This window comes from Terrapene carolina, unplaced genomic scaffold, assembly GCF_002925995.2.
Source record: "Terrapene carolina triunguis isolate 2854851 unplaced genomic scaffold, T_m_triunguis-2.0 Scaffold440, whole genome shotgun sequence".
NCBI classification, from domain to species: Eukaryota; Metazoa; Chordata; order Testudines; family Emydidae; genus Terrapene; species Terrapene triunguis.
Genome location: NW_020664791.1, coordinates 558,589 through 581,365, shown reverse-complemented (window position 1 = coordinate 581,365; position 22,777 = coordinate 558,589). Strand labels below are relative to the sequence as shown.

At 46.7% G+C, this 22,777-nt stretch overlaps 1 protein-coding gene across 1 annotated transcript in view; it reads left to right on the top strand.

Moving 5' to 3' along the window:
- The window catches only part of BAZ1B (bromodomain adjacent to zinc finger domain 1B), a 75,580-nt gene that overhangs the window by 40,833 nt on the left and 11,970 nt on the right, over positions 1 to 22,777 (top strand). The window contains exons 10-14 of the mRNA XM_024210924.2: positions 10,955 to 11,066; positions 15,903 to 16,001; positions 16,443 to 16,620; positions 17,533 to 17,718; positions 22,198 to 22,345. Coding sequence (XP_024066692.1) covers positions 10,955 to 11,066; positions 15,903 to 16,001; positions 16,443 to 16,620; positions 17,533 to 17,718; positions 22,198 to 22,345 — 723 coding nt within the window. The remainder of the gene's footprint in view (positions 1 to 10,954; positions 11,067 to 15,902; positions 16,002 to 16,442; positions 16,621 to 17,532; positions 17,719 to 22,197; positions 22,346 to 22,777) is intronic.

Sequence of the window (22,777 nt, the reverse complement as noted above, 5' to 3'; positions counted from 1 at the left end):
TAAGATCAGCCAACTTCTCTTGCATATCATCTTTTGTCACTAATGGATCCTCTTTGTTACTAGCTGGGGTTGGGGTGGATCGGCAAATGGATGACCATGTAACAGATCAGTAAAGGTGCTGCTCTTCAAGAGTGTCAGTGTGGATTCCACTGTAGATGTGCATGAGTCTCGTGCATGAGATCGGAGTCTTTTGAATAGAATTGTCAAGGGTTGTGCTTGTACCTCGTGCTCCTTATTATCCCATCTAAGGGGGAGCCATGATCTGTCTTCAGTTCCCTCTTAACTCTTGTGGCAGTCAGGTGGAACCTGGCATGTGTCCAACCCACTAATTCTTGGCTTTGGTTAAATTTTCTCAAACTCTTCATAAAACCTTCAGCACTTTTCTGATCCACTGACATCAGACTGTTGAGAATGATATTGACTAATCTTGACTGAAATAGTCATGGTCAGACACTCCCCTGCCCAGGGCTTCTGAACATGCTGGATTCAAAACCTGCAGGCTTCAAGCCCTGCCCATCCTGCAATGCACTGAATCTATTGAAAAACAGATGTGGGGGAGTGAGGGAGCAAGAGTCCCAAATACTGAGCAGATGTTTGGTGTGCCTTTAATTTGCCACAAGAACACGCAAGTCGTGAGATGTGTGGTTGAAGCTTCATTTTCTGGAGCAATTTATGAAGAGCTCTTCGGATTCTGAGAAGAACTCCAAGTTCTTAGTAGCAGACAGGGACCCCAAAGACCAGTACAGAGAAGATGGCACAGAAAAAGACTGGCCTCCTCACCAAAGTAGACTCAACCAGCACCACAGACACTATCAGCATCTCTGGTACCAAAGTGCAGCTCTGAGAGGAACTGCTGTGAACATACAAGCAGACACACTAGGAGGAGCTCAGTGTCTTCCCACAAGGATGGACCCCCTAAAGCCTCAGGATAAAACCACAAAGCCCCTCATGGCGTTTAGGACTAGTGATAAGAAGGAACCTGTGGCACAGACTCTCCTCCGGCAACAACTCTAGCTCTGGCGACGCATCCCTCGGTGGCAACACCTACAACTGAAGATGTTTCTGGAAGATCCAGGACTGTCATAGGAGCTGATGCATGCCCCAGTGACAAGAACTCCATGTATCTCAGCACCACCCTTAGATGATGTCGATTCCTGCTCTCCATCAAATGTGTTCTCACTGCCTTCAAGCAGAGAATCCTCTACTTGGAGATCTGTGGTCAATACCACAAAGGCAGGTCATCTCTCTCTACAGGTCTCAACTGCTGACTCTTGTGAGGAATGGCACTGGACTAGCCAGTATCAAATAAGTCAACTGTGCCCTTATGTCCTATCACCATGGTCCTATTGAACTTCTGTGGTCCGCCATCACACACCTCTATAAGCCTGTCTCCACCGTATTTGAGGAAGAGATCGCTCTTGCCACCAGGATGTCTGGTCAGACTGCCTATGCTAGACTATAAGGAAGACAGAACTGGGGGCAGAGCTACAACAAGGTCCTGTGTCATCACCAAAAGACATCTCATCTTCATCACCTGGTGAAGTGATATCGTCAGCATCAATACTGGAACCCGATTACTTCAAGTAATTCCAAGAGCTCCTATGAGAATTACTTAGATCCTGGAGAAACAGACGCTGATCATATTGAAAAAATATAAGTTGATATTTTGACAACTTTCAGTCCAGCCACAGTCGCTGTCCTCATAAATGACCAGGCTAAGGCCCTGTGGCAGATGCCTGACACAATAACACTCACTGTAAAATGGGTAGAGAAGCAGTACCCAATCCCTCAGACAGGGTTTGAATACTACTTTGCCTGCCCTAGCCAGGGCTCCTTATCTGTCTCAAAGGTACAGGAAAAATCTACAGCAAAATGTAGTGCCCCTAAAGACAAGGACCCCAGAAAGGCTCTACCTACTTACTCCTGCGTTTCTGCAACTGCAAGAGGCAAATTACTACTTGAGCTGGGATAGAGTGACGCCCTTTCTCTTGAAACTCCCGTGTGACAACAGGAAGGCACCCAGGGAAGTAAAAAAGGTAGGCCAGTTGGTGGCAATTGACACTTCCAACACTATGGTCAGATCTATTGTCATGGCAGTGACAATGCACAGAACATCCTGACTCCAAGTATTGGGCATCCCTCAAGAGGCACAGGGTATGATTGGGGACCAGCCCTTTGAAAGCATGGAATTTAAGGAGCAAACAGACAGCTCGTCACACTCTTTTGAAGACTCAAAGGCTCCCTGGGGACTGTCACCCCAGCCTCATACTGTAAGCCGTACCATCCTCAATCCCAGTTAAAACAACAAGCACCATGCTGTCATTCCAAGCAACCACCTGAGTGCCATGCCAATAAAAAGCTAAAGTATGACGGGGTCACCAGACTCCTCCTTCCTTGGCAATGTATCTCGCTTCTATGGCATGTCAGCAAATTTAACAGGATTGTCGGGAGCCTCACCAGATCCAGTTTAGAGAGCATGACTTTCAGAAGCCATCTCACCCCATTCCACCAGGGGTGATCTGACATAACATTGTACAAATAGGTGCTAGAGGCCATTGCCCCAGCTTCCCCAGCCATCTTCAGGGACCCCTCTCATGAGAGCCTGCTACCAGCAGAAGTGGCCTTGCTGCATCGTCTTGGAGGCTGAGGAGCTGCCACCAGATTTCTGGGGAAGGGGCTTCTGCTCCCAGTATTTCCTTATCCTGAAGAAGAAAAAAAGGGTCTTTGCTCTGTCCTAGACCTGAGAAGACTCAACAAAAACATATGCCATTTCAGGATGACAACTCTTGCCTCTGTCATTCCATATGTTTATGCTCAAGGCTGGTTCATGGCTCTCTACTTGAGTGGAGGGATAGCTCAGTGGTTTGAGCATTGGCCTGCTAAACCCAGGGTTGTGAGTTCAATCCTTGAGGGGGCCACTTAGGGATCTGGGGCAAAATCAGTACTTGGTCCTGCTAGTGAAGGCAGGGGGCTGGACTCGATGACCTTTCAAGGTCCCTTCCAGTTCTAGGAGATGGGATATCTCCATTAATTTATTTATTTATTTAATTTATATGGCTCTCTATCTGGGCCATGGGAAGTACTCAAGATTCCGAGTGGGACCCAACCATTACCAATCCAGGGTATTTGCCCGTGGTACTCTCCACAACACAGTGTTCACAAAATCCCTGGCAGAGGTGGCAGAACTCTTGGGGAGTAAGGGAATCCATGTCTACCTATACTGAGATTGGCTGATCAGGATAGGTCACAGCAGGAGATGTTGACAGCTCTGGAGTCCATATTTTCCCTGAAAAAAGAGCAAGAGTACTTGTGGCACCTTAGAGACTAACAAATTTATTTGACTAACACGGCTGCTACTCTGAAACCTGTCTCATTTTCCCTGCTGTCCCAATTAGAACTCCTTGTGAACTACAAGAAATAGCCTGTAACAGCCATGCTGATGATAGTTGATCAGATTGTCTATGAACTCTCTCAGGGAGAGCTTACATGTCAGGGGTATGTCTATAGTGCAATTAAACACCCGTGGCTGGCCCGTATCAGCTGACTCAGGCTGCAGGGCTGTGAAACTGTGGTGTATGTATTCAGGCTTGGGCTAGAGCCCAGACTACGGGATCTTCTCCCTCGTGGTCCCACAGCCCAAGCTCTAGCCCAAGCCCAAACACTTCCACTGCAGTTTTATTATAGCCCTGCATCCAGAGCCCTGAAAGCCTGGCTCAGCTGACGTGGGCCTGCTATGGGTGTTTAATTGCAGTGTCATCATCGGCAACGATCCCTCGATTCGAGGATGATCTCTACCACGGATTTACATAAGGGTCCTGAGATGTCTCAAGAATCCAATCCTGGAACCACAGATCTGCCCGCAGTAGGTACAGACATTTCCTCGCAGGCCAGCTGCTGCTGGGGGAAAGTTATTTTTCCTTCCTTCTCTCTTTTCAGCTTTGAGGGCAAGGCGCTTCTCCTCAGAGCGGGCCACTGCCCGATGGAGGATGTAGCCCCATTGGGGTCAGTTGGTGGCTTGCTCCTCCCAGCTGGTGATGTCCACCTCAGTTTTCTTGAGAGACGCTTTCATTGTGTCTTTGCAGCATTTCCTCTGACCACCACAGGATCTCTGACCATGGGTGAGCTGAGAGTAGAGGACTTGTTTTGGGAGGCGAGAGTCTGGCATCTGTACACAATATCCAGCCCAGCGGAGTTGGTGCATTAGGATCATTGCTTCAGTGCTGGTGACATTGGCTTCACTGAGGATGCTGGTGTTAGTGCAGCGATCTTCCCACTGGACGTGAAGGATCTTCCGGAGGTATCGTTGGTGGTACCTCTCCAGACTTTTGAGGTGCGGTTGATAAGGCATCCATAAAGGAGTATAGAAATAACCTTTGTCTTATAGACCTGAATCTTGGTGTCCTGCGGTAGGTCACTGTCTGTTGGAGCAATTTCCTAAAGGAAGCACTTGCTCACTGGATTTGTGTTGATTTTTCTGCGTTTTGAGAAAGTTGGCTACCGAGGTAGCAAAAGTGCTCGACTGTCTCCAAAGTCTGACCTTTGTGCGTGAGGATGGCACAGTCATCAGCATATGGAAAATCAGTAATGGACGCCCTGAGGGGACACTTCAGAGACCAGGTCTGGGGCTGCTAGGCATCCAAGCATCACCTGATCAAGAGTCATGGTCCCTCCCGAAATCCTATAAAAACTTGGCAGCTGGACCTGGAGAACATTTTGAAAGGAGGTTTCCTTCTTGACCCCCTTCCCTACAATGACTCATAGCAGATGCTTCAGGGACAGATTGGGGTGCCCATCTGAACTATCTCTAGATGTAAGGAACCTGGTCCCAGTGCGATTTGATGCTGCATATCAATGTCCGGGTACTCAGGGCCATCTGGCTAGCTTGTGTGGTGTTCCTGCACTGCAGAGTCCTGCAGCCCATACAGATCTCAATGGACAACATGTCCACAGTGAACTATGTAAACAAGCAAGGATGTACTCTCTTATCTCCTGTGTTCCAGGAAGCCATCAAACTGTGGACCCGGTGGTATCCCCATGGGATAACCCCATTGACTCTGCACATTGTAGAAGCCAGCAACAACTTGGCTTCTTATACATGCATGCAGGCCCTTGAGTTGGCACTGCAGATGTCCATCATAAAGCCAATATTTCACCAGTTGAGGGCTCTCATGATAGACCCATTCGCCAGACAGGACAGCACCAAGTGCCCAAACTTCTGCTCCAGAGTGCATGAGCATGGGCTGTTCACCAGATGCCTTCCTGCTCCAGTGGACTCCAGGCCTCCTATACAGTTTTCCCCCAATTACCCTGGTCCCCAGGCTATCATCTGGTGGGACAAGACCATGCTGATCCTAAATAGCTCTTTATTGGTAGAGGCAATTTTGGCTGTCAGACCTTTTTCGCGCTTCTATTCTGCCTCCTATCTATCTCTCTGTCTGTCTCCCTGGATGTGAGATCCCAGCTCCACTGCCAGATATTGCAAGGACTGCAGGTCTGGGTGCACCTGACTGCTTGGTTGTTGGCTGGCTGAGCATGACAGACCTCTCAACAGGTTCAAGAAATCCTCCTACAGAGCAGGAAGCCGTCTACTAGGAAGACACTTTTCCAAATGGAAACAGCTGTCCATATGGGCAATCCAATATAATCTGGACCCAACTAAGGCTCCAGTACCAAAAAGCCTCCACATGCTGCAATTGAAACAAAGTCGATTGGCATTTAATTCTATGCAAGTCCACCGTGCAGTAGTAATGATATGTCCTATTACAATACCTCACCCACCTTGTGTCTCTAATATCCTGGGACTGACATAGACAGCAACGCTGCATGTACACTTCAGTACCGTCATACTTGCTCTTCTCTCATCAGACAGTACTGAGACTCCTCACAGGCGTCCTGCGTACTTATCCGTTTGTCAGAAACGCGACTCTCTTGAGGCATCTCAACATTGTTCTCCTGAAACTTATGGAACCTCCATTTGAGTCACTATCAGACTGTTAGATACATCACCTTCCAATTAAGGTGGACTACTTGTTGCCATCACTTCAGCATGGGTCAGTGAGTTCCATGCCCTCATGGCTGGTCCTCAGTACAAAGCCTTTCACAGGAACAAGGTGATTTTAAGACTGCATCTTAAGCTCATCCTTAAGGTGGTCTCAAGTGTTTAATCTAAATCAGTTAATCAATCTACCAGTCTTCTTCCCAGAGCCACACTCAACATTCAGAGAGAAGAAGCTATATATTCTAGGTGGTTTTCAGAGCCTTGCTCTATATTATCTTAGCAGGACCAAACCTTTTATGTGTTCTCATCTTTGTGGCTATAACGACCCATTGAAAGGTCCAACCATCTCATCACAGAGAATCTTAAGTGGATCATGCAGTGTATCTCCACCTGTAATCAGTGAGCCTCTTCCCTCCAACTGTCAACAAACACTGCCTGTGCTCTCATGGAATATCTTCAGTCTGCTTTAGAAACATGCCAGTCTCTGAGATTTGCAAAAATAGCAACCAAAGTCCGTAACCCACTGACTTGTTACACATTTCATTCTGACACGGCCGGTTGGTCTGATGCCATGGTTGAGAGGGTAGTACTGCGATCTTTGTCTAATGCTGTAGGACGCCTTATTCCCACCATTTAGATCGTTCTTTTTGCCAGCCACCTACAGTGGGAGTCACATTGATGTATACTCAAAGACTGATTGGTTATCCTACAATTCAACATTTCAAAGAACCAGTTAGTGTGGATCCCACAACCTGGCTTCCAGACACTCTTTTCAGAGTCCTCCGCAGCACGGGCTTTGAATTGTAAGGGAACTGAAAGAGGGCCACAGTCACCCTTGCCTCGTACAGGAGTATGAGGCGGCACAGGGCATATGCGGTGCATGTGCACGTACAGTGAGATCCACACTGACTACAACATATCTCTCAGAACCACATAGACAGTGTGGTAAGAACCCTGCTACATAAAAGCGCTCCAACAGAAAAGAAACAAGATAAAGGTGGGCTGCAACTGCCGGGATTCTAAATGAAACCAGAAATGAGGGGTTTGGGCCTTGTAGCTATAGAGCCTTTCCTGCGACTGCCCTAACTGAAGAGAACCTCGGGCTACTACTTCACGTCTCCATACACAACTGCCTATACCAAGGGTGGCCAAACTTACTGACCCTCCGAGCCGCGTACGGTAATCTTCAGAAGTTCGAGAGCCGGGCGCGCCTGTTGGGGCTCAGGGCTTCAGCCCCACTCTTGCTGAAGCCCTGAGCCCTGCCAGGCATCCCCCCACAGGGATGAAGCCCCAAGAACCCCCTCCCGTTGGGCAGAAGCCTGAGATCAACCACCCTGCCACAGGGCACAAGCCCAGAGCTCCGCCCACCAAGTCTGTTGGGGCAAAGGGAGGGGACGGACACCTCCGCAAGCTGCACTTTAACTGTAAAAGAGTTGCATGTGGCTTGCGAGCCGCGGTTTGGCCACCCCTGGCCTATACACCTCTTGGCTCCTTTTGATAGCTTGAACGTAAGTATCTGGGACTCCTTAAAATAGCCACAGTTGGACTGGCCATTGCCTAGTGGCAGCCACTGTGCGGAGGTGGCTACTTCAGGGGTCTGGTTCCCTGATGCGAAGCTGCAGAGATTGCTGCCATTTGCCTTCAGGCTAATCGGAGATGGGAGGGCAGCACTGAAAGGAAGGTGCTTCCATTTCACTGGGAATCAAGTATCCTCTGCCAACTTCAACTGAATTTCAGTCATTCAGCACTTCCTTGTTTATGGGTTGGTAGATGCGGGTTTGCTATAGAAATGGCTTATTCCTCTAACAGCAGTGCTTGGCCAGAGGGGCAGTTGAGCAGAGCAATTCTGTCAGTTTCCTCTAGTCCTCCATAAATGAGTAGCTATTCCATGGACTCTTCCCTCCCTTAAATGTTCACTCTTCATTTCCCTGGGAAACTACTAGAATGCATGTGTTGCATCTTCAAGGAGGTCCTAAACTAATTGAATGGTTTGCTGGTCTTAAAGATTACATGTAACACCTAAAATCTGATGTAGAGAATTTGTGCCTGACATTGCTCTCTAACACCTTGTCTAACAAGCGACATGAAATCCACTTGAAGTGGTTTTTCTTACAACAAAATAGCTCTGGTATATCTACACTGCAGTAAAATGCCTGCGGCATGGCCATGGCTGGCCAGGGACAGCTGACTTGGGCACTTGGGGCTCGAGGCGTGGGGCTAAAATACGTGTTGTACACGCTCAGCTGGAGCCCGGGCCCTGAAACCCTGCAAGAGGGGTGGGTCTCAGAGCCCAGGCTCCAGCCTGAGCCTGGAAGTCTCCATAGCAATTTTTAGCCCTGCAGCCCCAAGTCAATTGACCTGGGCTCAGACTCTGTGCTGCAGGTTATTACAGCAAGATGTACCTTCAGGTATGTCTACATAGCAGTGTAAGCCTAATCTCCCCCTTGCATCCCCACACCAGTTGTGTTAACCTAGGGCTCAAACCTAGGGTTCCAGGACCCTGAAGGGCTGGAGGGTCCAAGCCCGTGTTAAGCTGAGACATAGGGTCCAAGCCCTATTGCTTTCCTGTGTGCACATGGCCCCAGCTTGTCTCGGGTCTCAGAAGTCTTCTACATGTATCCCAGAGTTCTTTGGGGCAACTTCCTGAGTCCTCTCTCTGTGGACAATCTGTGGAGCCGTCTATTGCACTCTATTGGAGTGGAAGCCACACATCCCTTTGCAAACTGTAGCAGCTCAGATGAGCATTAACCTATTGTCTGCTGAACACTGGTCTGCAAGCGCACTACCAGGGAGCCTGCAGGGTTTGCAATGGAGACCCATCCAAAGAAGCTTTTTGCAAAGAGAGCTGCTTTCAGGTTATAAGAGCACAGCTAGATTTTGGTGCATGCTGCCCAGGCAGCACTGCACACACAGTCCCGGTGGGGGGGGGGCGGAGAGTGCAGCGGGGACGAAGTGGCTGCCCTGCAGGAAGGGGGAGCAGCAGAGCTCTTAACACAGCCAGGGGAGGGAGGGATGATCCCCAACACTCTGGCCACTTCCCCTCCCTGCAGGGCAGCCGCTTGGTCTTCGCTCCGTTCTCTTGTGCCCCTGTCCTTCCTGGGGCTGCGTGTGTCTAGGAGCCTGGGCAGGTGCACAGTGAGGGCAGTGAGTGGGAGCCAGCCCCAAAACTTCCCTACAGCCTCCCGGGTTCCCTTATCCCTACCTCCCTGGGTGCGGTGGAGACAGGGCTAAGGAAACCCCATGGGGTGCTGGAGCACACTGCACCCAAGCCTGGGGGAAGCCCTTCACCTCTCTGCAACTGGCAGCAGCCAGGCTGGGGGGGAGAGGTGTTTTTCCTCTGAAACCTACATTTTATGTCAAACTTGAAAACAGACAAAAATAAATAAAAAGCCAACTGAACAAAAAGACCTTCACTGAACATCCCATTTTAAAATTAAGAATTGCAGTGTTTCATTTTAATAGTTTGACAGCCCTAGAGATTGATGTGCTAATTATCCTCAGACAGGTGCACATGGGCGTTTTCCTGCCAATATGACTCAGCCTAGAGCTGGAGAGCCCAGTTCTCAAGTTAGATGGTAGTTCAGTATAAAGCCTTCTCGAACTGCAGTCATTCTACTCAGACCACCACCAAAGGAGCTAATTATGCAGTTGTCTACTCCTTGAGCCTTATGGCACCTGAGTCCCATCAGTAGCACCTCACATTTAGGAATCGGGGTGGGCAGTAGAGTTTTCCCACCCTGATGCATCTGAAGAAGTGAGGTTTTTACCCACGAAAGCTTATGCCCAAATAAATCTGTTAGTCTTTAAGGTGCCACCAGACTCCTTGTTGTTTTTGTAGATACAGACTAACACGGCTACCCCCTGATACTTGATACCCACAGTGAAATGCATTCATAGGGCTAGAGTGCCCCTAGTCGCTCTGGGATAGGTGTACTTGGACTTGCATCTGAGCATTACAGCGTGGAGGCCAAAGCCCTAGGTTTGAGCACGGATCAGAAAATCCTTAACCTGGGGTTAAAATGCTGTGTAGACGCTCAAGCCCCGGGTTCCCTGACATGGGTCAGCTGACTTGAGTCCCACTAACCCTAGGCTTACATTGCTGCGTAGACATACCCTTAGATACCTCTTTACACCAAAGTGTAACTCCTCCTTTTTTGGCATACATCCCAATGTGAACAGCACAAATGCTGAGACTTTCTATTGTGAATTCACAACGATAGGAAGAGAGCGTTCCCTGAGACACTTGAGGGTTGGGAAGGGAGGGAAATGGCATTAATGGCTTGGCTTATATAGTGTCAGAGGGGTAGCTGTGTTTTTTATATATAAATATATATATAAATATATATATAAAAATTTCACCTATAAAGCATATAGGCAAGGATTCTGTGTGTGACTGATGGAATTGGTGAATATATTTTCATAGCATACACATACATACAGACTTGAAATAAATAAAAGGTCAGTGAATGTTTATGCCCAAATATCTAATCATTTCAAAGGAATTATATACTGGAGTTCAGTTGGAAAGGAAAGACTCTGAGATTTGTACATTGTAAGGGTGGGATGTATTTGTACTTCAAAGCACTAGATGGAGTATCTGGTCAATATATACTGAGAAAAGAGCCTTTTGTAAAATTGTAATAGATGTTATTTCTAATGTCCCTTTCTTGTACTGTGCCTTAATGCCATAGTGATACCTTTGTAAATACCAGGATAGTAACTGACTGAAGCATATTCACTGTTGATTTAGTTTCTTTATGGAAAGCAAATTATAGGGCTCCCTGGCCAAATACGTGAAGAAGCTGACTGAGCAATTTTGCCTCCTTTGCTGTCCCACTACCCCAGCAGCAGTCTGATTATAACCATTTTAACTAGTCAGTATAGCTTTGTGAAGTAAGAAGTTGAGATGCGACCATGAATGAGTGTGCGTTTTAATTTTGTGTGAATCTTTTACAGATAAGCGAAAGAACATGGCTGCAGGTGGCAGAGTGAACACTCATCACAGATCCATGCATGTTACAGACATTCCGATAGAGACCACTGTACCCAAACAGGGACAGAACTTATGGTAATCTACTTTCTCATGGCTGCACTTTTATGCTCATAACCAGACAATTGGGTTCAGTAAAATTTGCTGGACTACTTAGTGTGGTCCCAGAAATGAGGTGTCTCAACTTCATAAGAGACATGGGGTTCTGATCCACCTTGGTGTTTTATAAAGACCAGTATCTAGTATAAAAGGGAGCTGTAGATCATTTCCAGTGGAAACAATTGAAGTGTGGAAAGCTAAATGAACATCTTTAAGGAGTCAAGTATCAGAGGGGTAGCCGTGTTAGTCTGAATCTGTAAAAAGCAACAGAGGGTCCTGTGGCACCTTTAAGACTAACAGAAGTATTGGAGTATGGTATAAATCAGTATGGAGATAACAAGGTTAGTTCAATCAGGGAGGGTGAGGTGCTCTGCTAGCAGTTGAGGTGTGAACACCAAGGGAGGAGAAACTGCTTCTGTAGTTGGATAGCCATTCACAGTCTTTGTTTAATCCTGATCTGATGGTGTCAAATTTGCAAATGAACTGGAGCTCAGCAGTTTCTCTTTGGAGTCTGGTCCTGATGTTTTTTTGCTGTAAGATGGCTACCTTTACATCTGCTAGACACCACCGTACAAATAAGCGATGGCCACGTTAACACCACTCTATACCGAGGCCTGATTGCCCTGGAGAGGTTAGTGAAAGGCTGATTCTTTGTCTCAACTGGCTGCAAGTGGAACTAAATCCATACAGACATCGAAGCCCAGTACCAGTGCCCCACTCTCCCTACCAGTCCTGTTACCATACAGAAATCCTTAACAGTACTTGCAAATCTGTTACAAATTAATGACATTGAGCCCCTGGCACTGTCCTCTGTACTAATGCCACCAACACCAGGAAGAATTATACCCTCAGTACTGGTATTCAATGCAGTGCAGAAGAACAGTCAACATCACCTCTAGAACAGACATACTCCTCCTCCCCCAGTCCCTCCGCAAAAGAATAAATGGACACAAATCGGACATCAGGAATGGTAACATACTGGCTTTTGTAAGTGAACACTTCAATCTCCCTGGTCATTCTATTACTCTTCCCTCTCAAACTTTCTCCAGAATCAAGCAGAGACCCTTTCCAGACATCCATCCCCCTCTTCCCCTCCCCAAGGATTCCCTGAGTTGAGCAACTCCCAGATCATCCTCTCAATCACCAACAGTCTTTAGGGCTGCCCAGAGATCTCCAGCAAAACATCCTTACATCTCTTGTCAGACATCACTTTGAGCCATAGCACTGTCTCAGTCTTATCCATTTGGCTTTACACCCTAGTCTTATTGGGCATTCTGGTCCCACTTCTGTAGGAGATGCTCCTGTCCCTCTTGCTTCTACAAATGGCCTAGGGTCCACTGCACCAACTAGGTCCATGACTAGCCCACTCAGTGCAGTAGACCTCAAAAAGGGAACGAGAGAATGTGAGGAAAGAGGCAGAGGCTCAGGAGGAAGATTGGAAGGAAATGACTCCAAGATCACAAGAGACTCCTCTCAACCCTTTCTCCCCCACTTCCCCACATGAGGAGATGGGGGACACTGCTCCAATTCCACCTCCTAGAAGGACCTGTTGTTGTCAGGAGTTGCAATGAAGGATAGCAGACAATCTGGACACTGAATTATTTGTAATATATATGTTTTCTCTATTCTGACCTCCCAGGTATATTGGCAAAGCTCATAAATGGAGTCCTAGGTTTAAAACAAACAAAAGGAAGTATTTCTTCACACAACTCAGTCAAACTGGAACTCTTTGCCAGAGGATGTTGTGAAGGCCAAGGCTATAACAGGGTTCAAAAAAGAACTAGATAAATTAATCGAGGATATGTCCATCAATGGCTATTAGCCACGATGGGCAGGGATGGTGTACCTAGCCTCTATTTGGCAGAAGCTGGGAATAGGCAACAGGGGATGGATCACTTGATTGCCTGTTCTGTTCATTCCCTCTGGGGCACTTGGCATTGGCCACTGTCGGAAGACAGGATAGGGGGTTAGATGGATCTTTGTTCTGACCCAGTGTGGCTGTTCTTATGTTCTAAGATTAGACTTGTTTAAAATTGGCATTTGAATTTACAGCCATCTATCCCAAGGGTTAGATTCACTAAGTTACAGCCAATTAAGTAAACTGAAAAATCAGTCTGATGTGCTGGAAAGGATTGGTATGTTATGCATTGCATAGCACAGCAATTTCATCTTTTGTCCTGTATAGTCCGCAACTTATTTTATTACAGCCTAGTTTATGGCATAGCCACTGGTGCTCACAAACTCATTACTGCAAGGTTTACTCCCTCTACAAGTGCAGAGATTGCCATCCATGGGCAGCTGGTAGTAATTACGGAAGCTCCTGCAGAGCTTTGAAAACTCATGCCATTGGTGGAGGTCCTGGATGATTGGAAAAAGGCAAATATAGAGCCCATCTTTTAAAAAGGGAAGAAGGAGAATCCAGGGAACTACAGCCTCACCTCAGTCCCTCGAAAAATCATGGAGCAGGTCTTCAAGGCATCCATTTTGAAGCACTTGGAGGAGAGGATGGTGATCAGGAACAGTCAACATGGATTCACCAAGGGCAAGTCATGCTTGACCAACCAGTGGATTCTATGATGAGATCACTGGCTCTGTGGATATGGGGAAAGAGGTGGACATAATATATCTTGACTTTAGCAAAGCTTTTGATATGGTCTCCCACAGTATTCTTGCCAGCAAGTTAAAAAAGTATGGATTGGATGAATGGACTAAAGGTGGCTAGAAAGCTGGCTAGATTGTCGGGCTCAACGGGTGATGATCAACAGCTCAATGTCTAATTGGCAGTCGGTATCAAGCGGAGTGCTCCAGGGGTCTGTCCTGGGGCTGGTTTTGTTCAATATCTTCATTAATGATCTGGACGATGGGATGAATTGCACCCTCAGCAAGTTCGCAGATGACACTAAGCTTGGGGGAGAGGTAGATATGCTGGAGGGTAGGAATACGGTACAGAGTGACCTAGACAAATTGGAGGATTGGGCCAAAAGAAATTTTGAGGTTCAACAAGGACAAGTGCAGAGTCCTGCACTTGGAACAGAAGAATCCCATGCACCGCTCCAGGCTGGGGACTGACTGGCTAAGCGGCAGTTCTGCAGAAAAGGACCTGAGGATTACAGTGGAAGAGAAGCTGGATATGAGTCAACAGTGTGTCTTTGTTGCCAAGAAGGCTAACGGCATATTGGGCTGCATTAGTAGGAGCATTGCCAGCAGATCGAGGGAAGTGATTATTCCCCTCTATTCGGCACTGGTGAGGCCACATCTGGAGTATTGCTTCCAGTTTTGGGGCCCTACTACAAAAGGGACGTGGACAAATTGGAGAGAGTCCAGCGGAGGGCATCGAAAATGATTAGGGGCCTGGGGCACATGACTTAAGAGGAGAGGCTGAGGGAACTGGGCTTATTTAGTCTGCAGAAGAGGAGAGTGAGGGGGGGATTTGGTAGCAGCCTTCAACAACCTGAAGGGGATGGAGTCCTAACTACACCTACAATGATGTGACAATGATTCGAGAAAATGCTGTGGTTTGGACATGTATGAGTGTCTAAAAACTGCATTCCTGGAGAAGCTCCTGACTGGATACCACCTCATGGAATATGGAAAAGAGGAGGACAACGAACTACATAAGAAAACTATTGAGAAAGATGCCGCAGTCTTGGAAATTGACTAGAATGGAGCAAAAAATGTGTCACTAGACAGCAGTGGAAATACTAGGTTACCTCATGTGTCACAAGGCATGGGAGCATGTAAACCAAGCTACACTACACCTAGCTAGCTAAGAATTGTCTAACAGCTCTCTGGAATTTGGCATCAGATCTAGACTCCACATCCAATGTGTAATGTTTGGTATTATTAAATCATGTGTATTACAGAAGCGCCTAAGGACCAACCGTGCTATGGTAAAGGCATGGGCTGAGCTCCAAGTGGCTGGCCTGCAGAGGTCTGATATATGAATATTTCTCAGGCATGCTGTGGTGGTTGCCTGGGCCCTGATGCCTGAGGAAAGGGGCATATGTGCTAGTTGGTAACAAGCTGTGATGCACTGAGTAATCCATTTGCATAGTCTCTGGGGACAGATGACCTGACCTGTTACAGCCTTCCCCAAGGTCACAACCAACCAAAGTTATTTCCCAAATGGCTCTGTCCTGTTTAATAAATAAAGGAGGGTTTAGGAACATCCCAAGTATGCAGCTTGGATTCTCCCAGGTTAGAGTAGGGTTTGGGGAAGAAGACAGGGAGGTTGATTTGTTTAGTTTAAGTGTGTGTGGGGGGGGGGGAAATCAGACACCCCTCTAGTAAGAGACTTAGGGTGAGGTCTCAGCACTACCTGTGTTTAGGGACAGTCATTAGTGCTGAATCTCACTAACACCTTGCTGAGGAGGTAACCACATTTTCATTGCTTGGAGAGCAAGATGAGGGGGACAGCACTTGGGTGAGGGTTAAGAGAGGGAGTTCCCTAAGGTTTATTCTACATTCAAAGGCAGGGGAGGGGAGGCAGGGTAGATACGTATGAACAGAAACCTGCTGCCTTAAAAATATACGTTTATTTTTAATTAAATAAAACTACCCCCCACACACACACCCATCTTCTGTTTTTTCTCCACCCTAGACTTAGCTGCATCTAAGACATAGCAAATGGGGGCAACTTTAGGCCTCTGTGCCACCATAATACAACTTGAATGATTTGTCACTTTGCCTGGTGGGGATTGGGCATAACTCACAAATACCTGTAAGGCAGGGAGCGGGACTGACCATCTCAGAGGAGGCTTTTATGCTCCCTGTTAACAAGCATTGACACCAGCTCTGCTGCCTTATGTCTTTCAGGTTTCTCTGTGATAGTCAGAAGGAGCTGGATGAGCTGCTGGATTGCCTGCACCCCCAGGGAATAAGAGAGAGCCAGCTGAAGGAGCGGCTGCAGAAAAGGTGAGGCCACTATTCTCTACTTTGCATACACCTTGCCCATTGCAAGGTGCATTCGGTTCAGGGTAAACCATCCTGGTATCAGCCTGGGTGCACAAAGCAAAGCTATGATCATGTGCGTATAAAGGAAGGGGGCAGGAGGAGGGGCTGCTTTTCTTTTCAGGAACATATTGTGAGTTCTCCTTCAGCAAAAGTCTGAGCCACCAAGACACCGTGTCAGCTCTTAAACTGCTGCAGTCACAGCTGGAAATAAGGGCACTGTTCCTCAGCGGCAGGGCTACAGCATGCTGTTGAAAATTGATAGTTCTGTACAGTTGTAGCTGATGAAGTGTGCAGATTAAATTTGGGTTTCTGCTGTTCCCTCCAGCATACTCCAGCCATTACTGACTATGTGCTGTGGAGTAGCCTGCATCTGTTCTAAAGGTGGTCTCTTGATTTTTCCAGGTATCAGGACCTCGCACATTCCATCCACTTAGCTCGGAAACAAAACCTGGGCCTGAAGTCCTGTGATGGCAATCAGGAGCTGCTCAACTTCCTCCGTAGCGATCTTATTGAGGTGGCAACTCGGCTACAGAAAGGAGGGCTGGGATATGTTGATGAGACGTCGGAGTTTGAAGCCAGGGTGAGGGAACACGGGAATTAAACTTATGCCCCTGTAGTAGCTCTGAAGGTGAAAAACTAGGACAAAGTTCTGGCACACCAGGGCTTGTAACCATTATGGGCTCCTGCTCTTAAGTATTCCCTTGAGCAGATAGCTCTAGAAATTCAGTTGTGACTTTCCCTTTTGTGTATTGCATTTCCATAGTGGTATCTCTAAATGCATCACCAACCTCTAGATAAGAACTGGTAGCTCACGTTTCTCCGCATAAGTGCCACCTTAAATTTGAGGCTGGAGATCCAGTAAAACTGTTAAATCAACTAATTTCCCACAACTTTGGATGGCTTTTCAAAGGGGAGTCTTTTAGGGGAGTTCTCAGCAGTGGTTTTAACTCTTCTATCCGTACCGGCAGGTTTTTGTGGTGAAATGTTACTGCAGGATGGCCAAAACAATTGAAAACGGCTCCAAGCCCTCAGGATGACCCTGAATTGGCAGTTTTCAATTCTTTTGGCCTTCCTGTAGCGACATTTCACCACATCTGCCAGTACTGATAGAGAAGCTAAGTCAGCTGTTGAGAGCTCCTCTGAAAGTCCATAGCCAACTTTTAAAAATATTCACTTCCTTGCCCCTCTTGCCTCTGAATGCTCTGGAGTACGTTTGGTCAGGGAACCTAGGCTGCTGAAGTACCTAAATGGATGAGCTCCTTGAAGTCTACTTTGGTGCTCAATTACCATGGGGAGAGGCATTTAAAAATTGCTTGTGTTGTCAGGGTTATCCAGGAAGACCACCACCTTGAGTTGGGAATCTACAACCTGTTGTTTGGTGGCAACAGAAATATGCTGTATCACTGGTCTACACTTGCAGGACTAGCCTATTTGGGATGGTGGTTAGGGTAGGTTGTCCTATTATTACATGGTTTTGTGGTGTTCCCAACAGGTATGCTCGCTGGAGAGCCTAAAGGATTTTGGGGAATGTGTGATTGCTCTCCAGGCCAGTGTCATTAAGAAGTTCCTACAAGGTTTCATGGCCCCTAAGCAGAAGAGAAGGAAACATCAAGGAGAGGACTCTGTTGCCAAGGTGGAGGAGGTGGATGAAGAGAAGAAAATGGCAGAAGAAGCCAAGGTATTATTGGTTACTGTAGGATCCATTTCTTCTTTTAAATAGCTCTTCTTTGGGCTTACTCCATCTAGTATGAAGCCCAGTGCCTCCTCTCATCCTGCCCCGTTTCAGGTTCTGTGTGCAATCAAATCAGTATTGTGGGGTGGGTGACTTGCCTCATACGTTCTAAAATGGGTGCTGTCACAATAAAAAATCATGTTTAGAATCCATAGTTTATTTCCTCCCTAAAAAGCATTAAACTGGTTAGTGCATTTAGCTGTCTGGTTCCCATGCCCCTATTACACTGCTGGTAGGGGTCCTAGGTTCCCTGCTCTGTGGGTGGATCTTCAAATAAGAGAACTTCTCAGGGAGTGTTTTTAGAAAACTTAATGAAAATGTTACATCCATTTGGAAAGAGCTAGTAGAGCAGATGCCAAGTGTTCTTAATTCCTTCACCTATAGAGAGGGACCTGTGGGGTGCTGAAGTTTCCTGGGGAGTGGGGGTGCAGTAGGATAGGTGCTATGCAAGGGGACAAGGGCAGAGGTATCTGATAGGTTGGGAAATCCAGAGTTTGCTGAATTGAGGGTTCCATGCAGCTTGACTGGCCAGCTGGGGAGATGAGCTCATCTGCCCACAACAGAGAAGCTACATTAGCAGAAGTGAAGAGGTGTTCTTAAGATGCAGGAGGCCAAGAAGACCTGGAGAGAAGCTGCAGCGCCAACGTGCTCTCTCCTCTCCTCTCCTCTCCTCTCTCCCCCTCCCCCCGGCAGTGTGGTGGGACAGAGGAGCACTGTAGTTTCAGTACACTGCATTATGTGGGGATATGTTTCCTATGACTGATTTCTTTCAAAAGCACTCCATGTTGGCCAAGTCTGCTCCCATTGAAGTTACAGAGGCTTCCAGCACTACGAAAGAGCAGGAGCCTCTTGATGCTTCCTATGATGCATTCATTTCTGCATGTTTTGAGCTCTTATCAACATTGCTGAGCCGCTGTTAGAAGGGAGATGAGAGCCTTTGTCTGTTACGCTGTGACCTTCAGAGAGATTGCGGAGTTGGCTCAGAGCCAGTGGGAATTGATGCATCCCTCAGTTTTTGTTGTTTCCTGTAGAAAAGTCCAATTAATTAGTTCTTGATGAATCCTCCCGCCTTTTCCACAACAGAGTGACTCGCACAAAGGGAAGGTCTAGTTATCCTAGAAAACAAACTCTAGAGTTAATAGATCTCTGATGATCCAGATCCTTTCTATTCTAATCTTCCCATATTTACAGGAACATTTACAAGAATAAGCTATTCTTTCATACCTATAGAACTGCGTCCATACTAGAAGTAGTACCAATTTAAGAACATGAATTTGTGAATGGATATAGTTATAGCCGTACAAAAACTGTAGATAAGCCTTTAGCTCCTTTCATACTAGTACTAGAGCTGAACCAGGTTTCAAAACTGTGGCTGTTTGTCTATGTATCTACCCCAAACTCAGCCATTTTTGACAATGGGTGTCAAGTCAGCCACTGTAGCAGACGTCGGATTGCTCTCGCCACTCCTTCAAGCACTGTCAAACAGTACCCCTATTACCATGAACAGGGTTATGGAGCTCAGCACTCCTCATAGCAAAGCCAGGTGTCTAGCATGCTTTGCGCCAATCAGTGTTGAACTTGATTGACCCGGTCCACACCAGAGCTGGGAATAGAGAAATTTGACACCCATTGTCAAAACTGGCTTATTTTCCTAATGTAGCTGAATTTCCTTCAGTGTTATTGAGACTGCTTAGAACATTCAGACTCACTCTGTAAATAAAAAAGCTGGAGTGGTGGTATTCTAAACACAGTTTGGGAATGCATGCCCAGCAGAGTTCAGGTGTGGTTCTTTAACTCTTCTAGCACCACCCAATTTGTCTAGTGTGACTCCTGTTCATATTTATTATCCAGTTGAGCTTAAAGGTGACTGTAGATTTCAGCACTACCAGAGCATGGCAGTCTAAATCACTCCCTGGAGTTGCAGATCTCTTACCAATAATTCTTTCTTAACTCTTACTGTCATGCCTGTGTCTTGGCAGTAGATTGATAGGACAGCCAGTTAAGTACCAGTTACATCTGGCTATGCTGGTGGGAGTTTCCTGAACATACCTGGCATTACCTGGTATGTTTAGCACTAAAGTGACTGTTGCAGCTTTGAAATGTAAATGAATGTTACAATTGTAGCTTGCCTTCCCTCTAAGACAAGTTCCTGCATGGACCTGAACTTAAATACTGAGTACATTGACTGACTGACCTAAGGCAGTATGTGAAAACCAGCCTTGGTTTCCATGCAAATGGCCCTGACTAGCAGATGTACCCCACACTGTACATTAGGGAGAGCACACAGAATTAGCCATGTGCCTTCTGCCTACAGTACAGGGTCACAACTGTCTGACCAGAATGAGAGGGCTGGGCAGATCACTAGCCCTTCTGCTGGTCAATGGTATTTGCGTGGGAGCAAGCAGCAGGCCAGTTCTTGCTTTTTAGCCATCGGTTTGGATGCATTAGTCACTAAGGGTATGTGTACACTGCAGTTAGACACCCGTGGCTGGGCCATGCCAGCGGACTCAGGCTTGCGGGGCCTGGGCTGTGGGACTGTTTAATTGCAGCGTAGACATTTGGACCCAGGCTGCCTGAGCTTTGGGATCCTCCCACCTTGCAGGATCCTAGATCCCTGGCTCCATCCTGAGCCCAAATGTCTACACCACAATTAAACAGCCCCGCGAGCCCGACTCAGCTGACGTGGGCCAGTCGCAGGTTTGTAATTGCAGTGTAGACATACCCTCAATGCAGCCAGGATTTTTAAGTGAAGCTTAGCAACAAACAATTAAATCTCATTTATTCAGATGGGAATTTTTTCATTCTCAGGTTGCCAGACAATAGGCTTTCTAGCCTGCTCTTTGTCCTTCTCCCAACAGGCTTTTCCTGTCACGCTCTTTTTGTTCTTGATATTTTCCTCTGTTTGTTCATTTGTTGCAGTGGCAGAGTTCTATCTCCTCTAGCCAGGAGGATGCAAGTAACTTCACTGACTCTTATGCTATGCCTGACAGGTTAAGGTGCAACAATAAACCAAGTTCCCCTGGAGACTGGTAATGCTGAAATGCCCCAGCCTCATAGAGCTTAGGAAACAGTGTTAAAGATCTGGTAAATTCCATGGACTTGGGTAGAAAAATCTGAGCAGAATCTGCCAACAGCTTTTGCAAATTTATCTTGGCTCAGTGATCCAGTATGTTAACTGCAAAAGCCATGGAACAGTTATTTGGAAAATCAATTACACAATATGTGAAGCACCTCAACAATGTTCTGCAAAAAATGGCGGGATGCCCTGAAATCTCCACAACTTTCTGTGCAGTTTTCCACTGACCCTGGCAGTGTCTCCTGCTCTAGGTACCACACCAGCAAGCGACCGTGAGGATATTAGGGTGTTAAAACAATTTGTGTGGTTTTTTTCCAAGCATCCAGTATATACTGCACTTCCTTGAAGTCAGTGGGAGGGGAATGTGCAACTCTGCAAAAATCCTGGGTTTTGTTTGGCTCCCAAATTGCTGTCAGCTGCAGAGTTTAGTTTTCTCACATCTGACACTTCACTGTTTGTTTTTTCATTTTCCTAGGGTAGAAGAACATTTACTTGAGTCCTATTATGTCCCTGTCAGGACTAGGACTCATCGTTGTAAAGCAGAGGGATTAGCCTTTTAGTTGAACATGCAGAGGCTGTGGATTGCTTCTCTGTTCTAGTGCATTTCCGACTTACTGCACCTTTGTTTTTAAACCTCTGGTGCTGAAATGTAGATTTCACGGGTGGCTTACTGTGTGCAGACTCCAGCAGTCATGCTGGTGCAAATCCCAGGTTTTAATACTATAGTCTAATTTGCAGCTAATGGGAGGACCTCAAATGTGCTGAAGTTATCGCAGCTCAGTGAAAATAACTGTTCTTATATTTGGGGCCCGGAATGCTTTGCCTGTCAAAACTGACTGTGGCTGATGTCACTGTCACCCACCTGTCAGCTGAACAGCTTTGAGGGCAAACTGTTTACTGGATCTTGCTGACAGATATGAATGCTCTTCAAGTGTCCACTGGAGGGCAGCACAGACTGTTCTCAACAGTCATGACCTGAACAATGCCTGCCAGCTGCCTTTTAACTTTCATCCTACTTTTAATGGGGCTAAAATTCCGCCGTTTATTTTCTTTGACTGACAAGTATTTGGGTTAAACTTTCAAAAGTAAAGAATGTAGTGCAGTTTGTGTAGGTGGTTTCAGGCTGGTCATGAAGCACAAAAGGACCGTAGTGTTATGAACAAGATGTCTGGCCCAGTGAGGCTGATTAGAGGGTAAGCCTCAAATAGGACTGTGAGGCTGTGTAGAAGGTAGAAAATACAATAGCTGAATTATGGCTGACAAGGGCCCTAACTAAGAGATGTAAAAAGTCTTCAAGTTATAGTGAGCTGTGTTCCTGTGCTTTGGTATAAACTTAGTTCTGTCTGCAGGTTGCTTCAGCGGTGGAGAAGTGGAAGACAGCAATCCGGGAGGCCCAGACCTTCTCCCGCATGCATGTGCTGCTTGGGATGCTGGATGCCTGCATCAAATGGGATATGTCTGCAGAGAATGCCAGATGCAAAGTGTGTCGCAAGAAAGGTATGGATTCCAGCCCCAAGCTTGCTTAACAGTGGGGAGCGCTGGTGCCTGTCAGTGCCCTACCTGGGCAGCACGCTCCTGTAGTGACTCTCCACATCCTGCTCTAGGCTGTGCTTTTGTTCTGAACATCAGGATTCACTCATTCAGTAGCAGAAACACAAATGTCACAGGAACCCTAAGACCGAAAGTCAAATTAAATGTCTTTATATTAAACTTACAGAATACTGCAGAACTGTGATGTCCATAGCCTCTCCTGCACGCCAAGATGTTATCATTGGTTCTTTCTGCAGTACACCAGGTCCTTCTTAGACTTGCACATCATCAGAGGGCTGTTCCCTGTGTCTTTCTGTGTTTATGAAAGTACTGTGTCCTAAATATTGGATCACCTGGATAGAAGTCCCTATTGTATGAAAGTGCCTCTTCAGAATAACA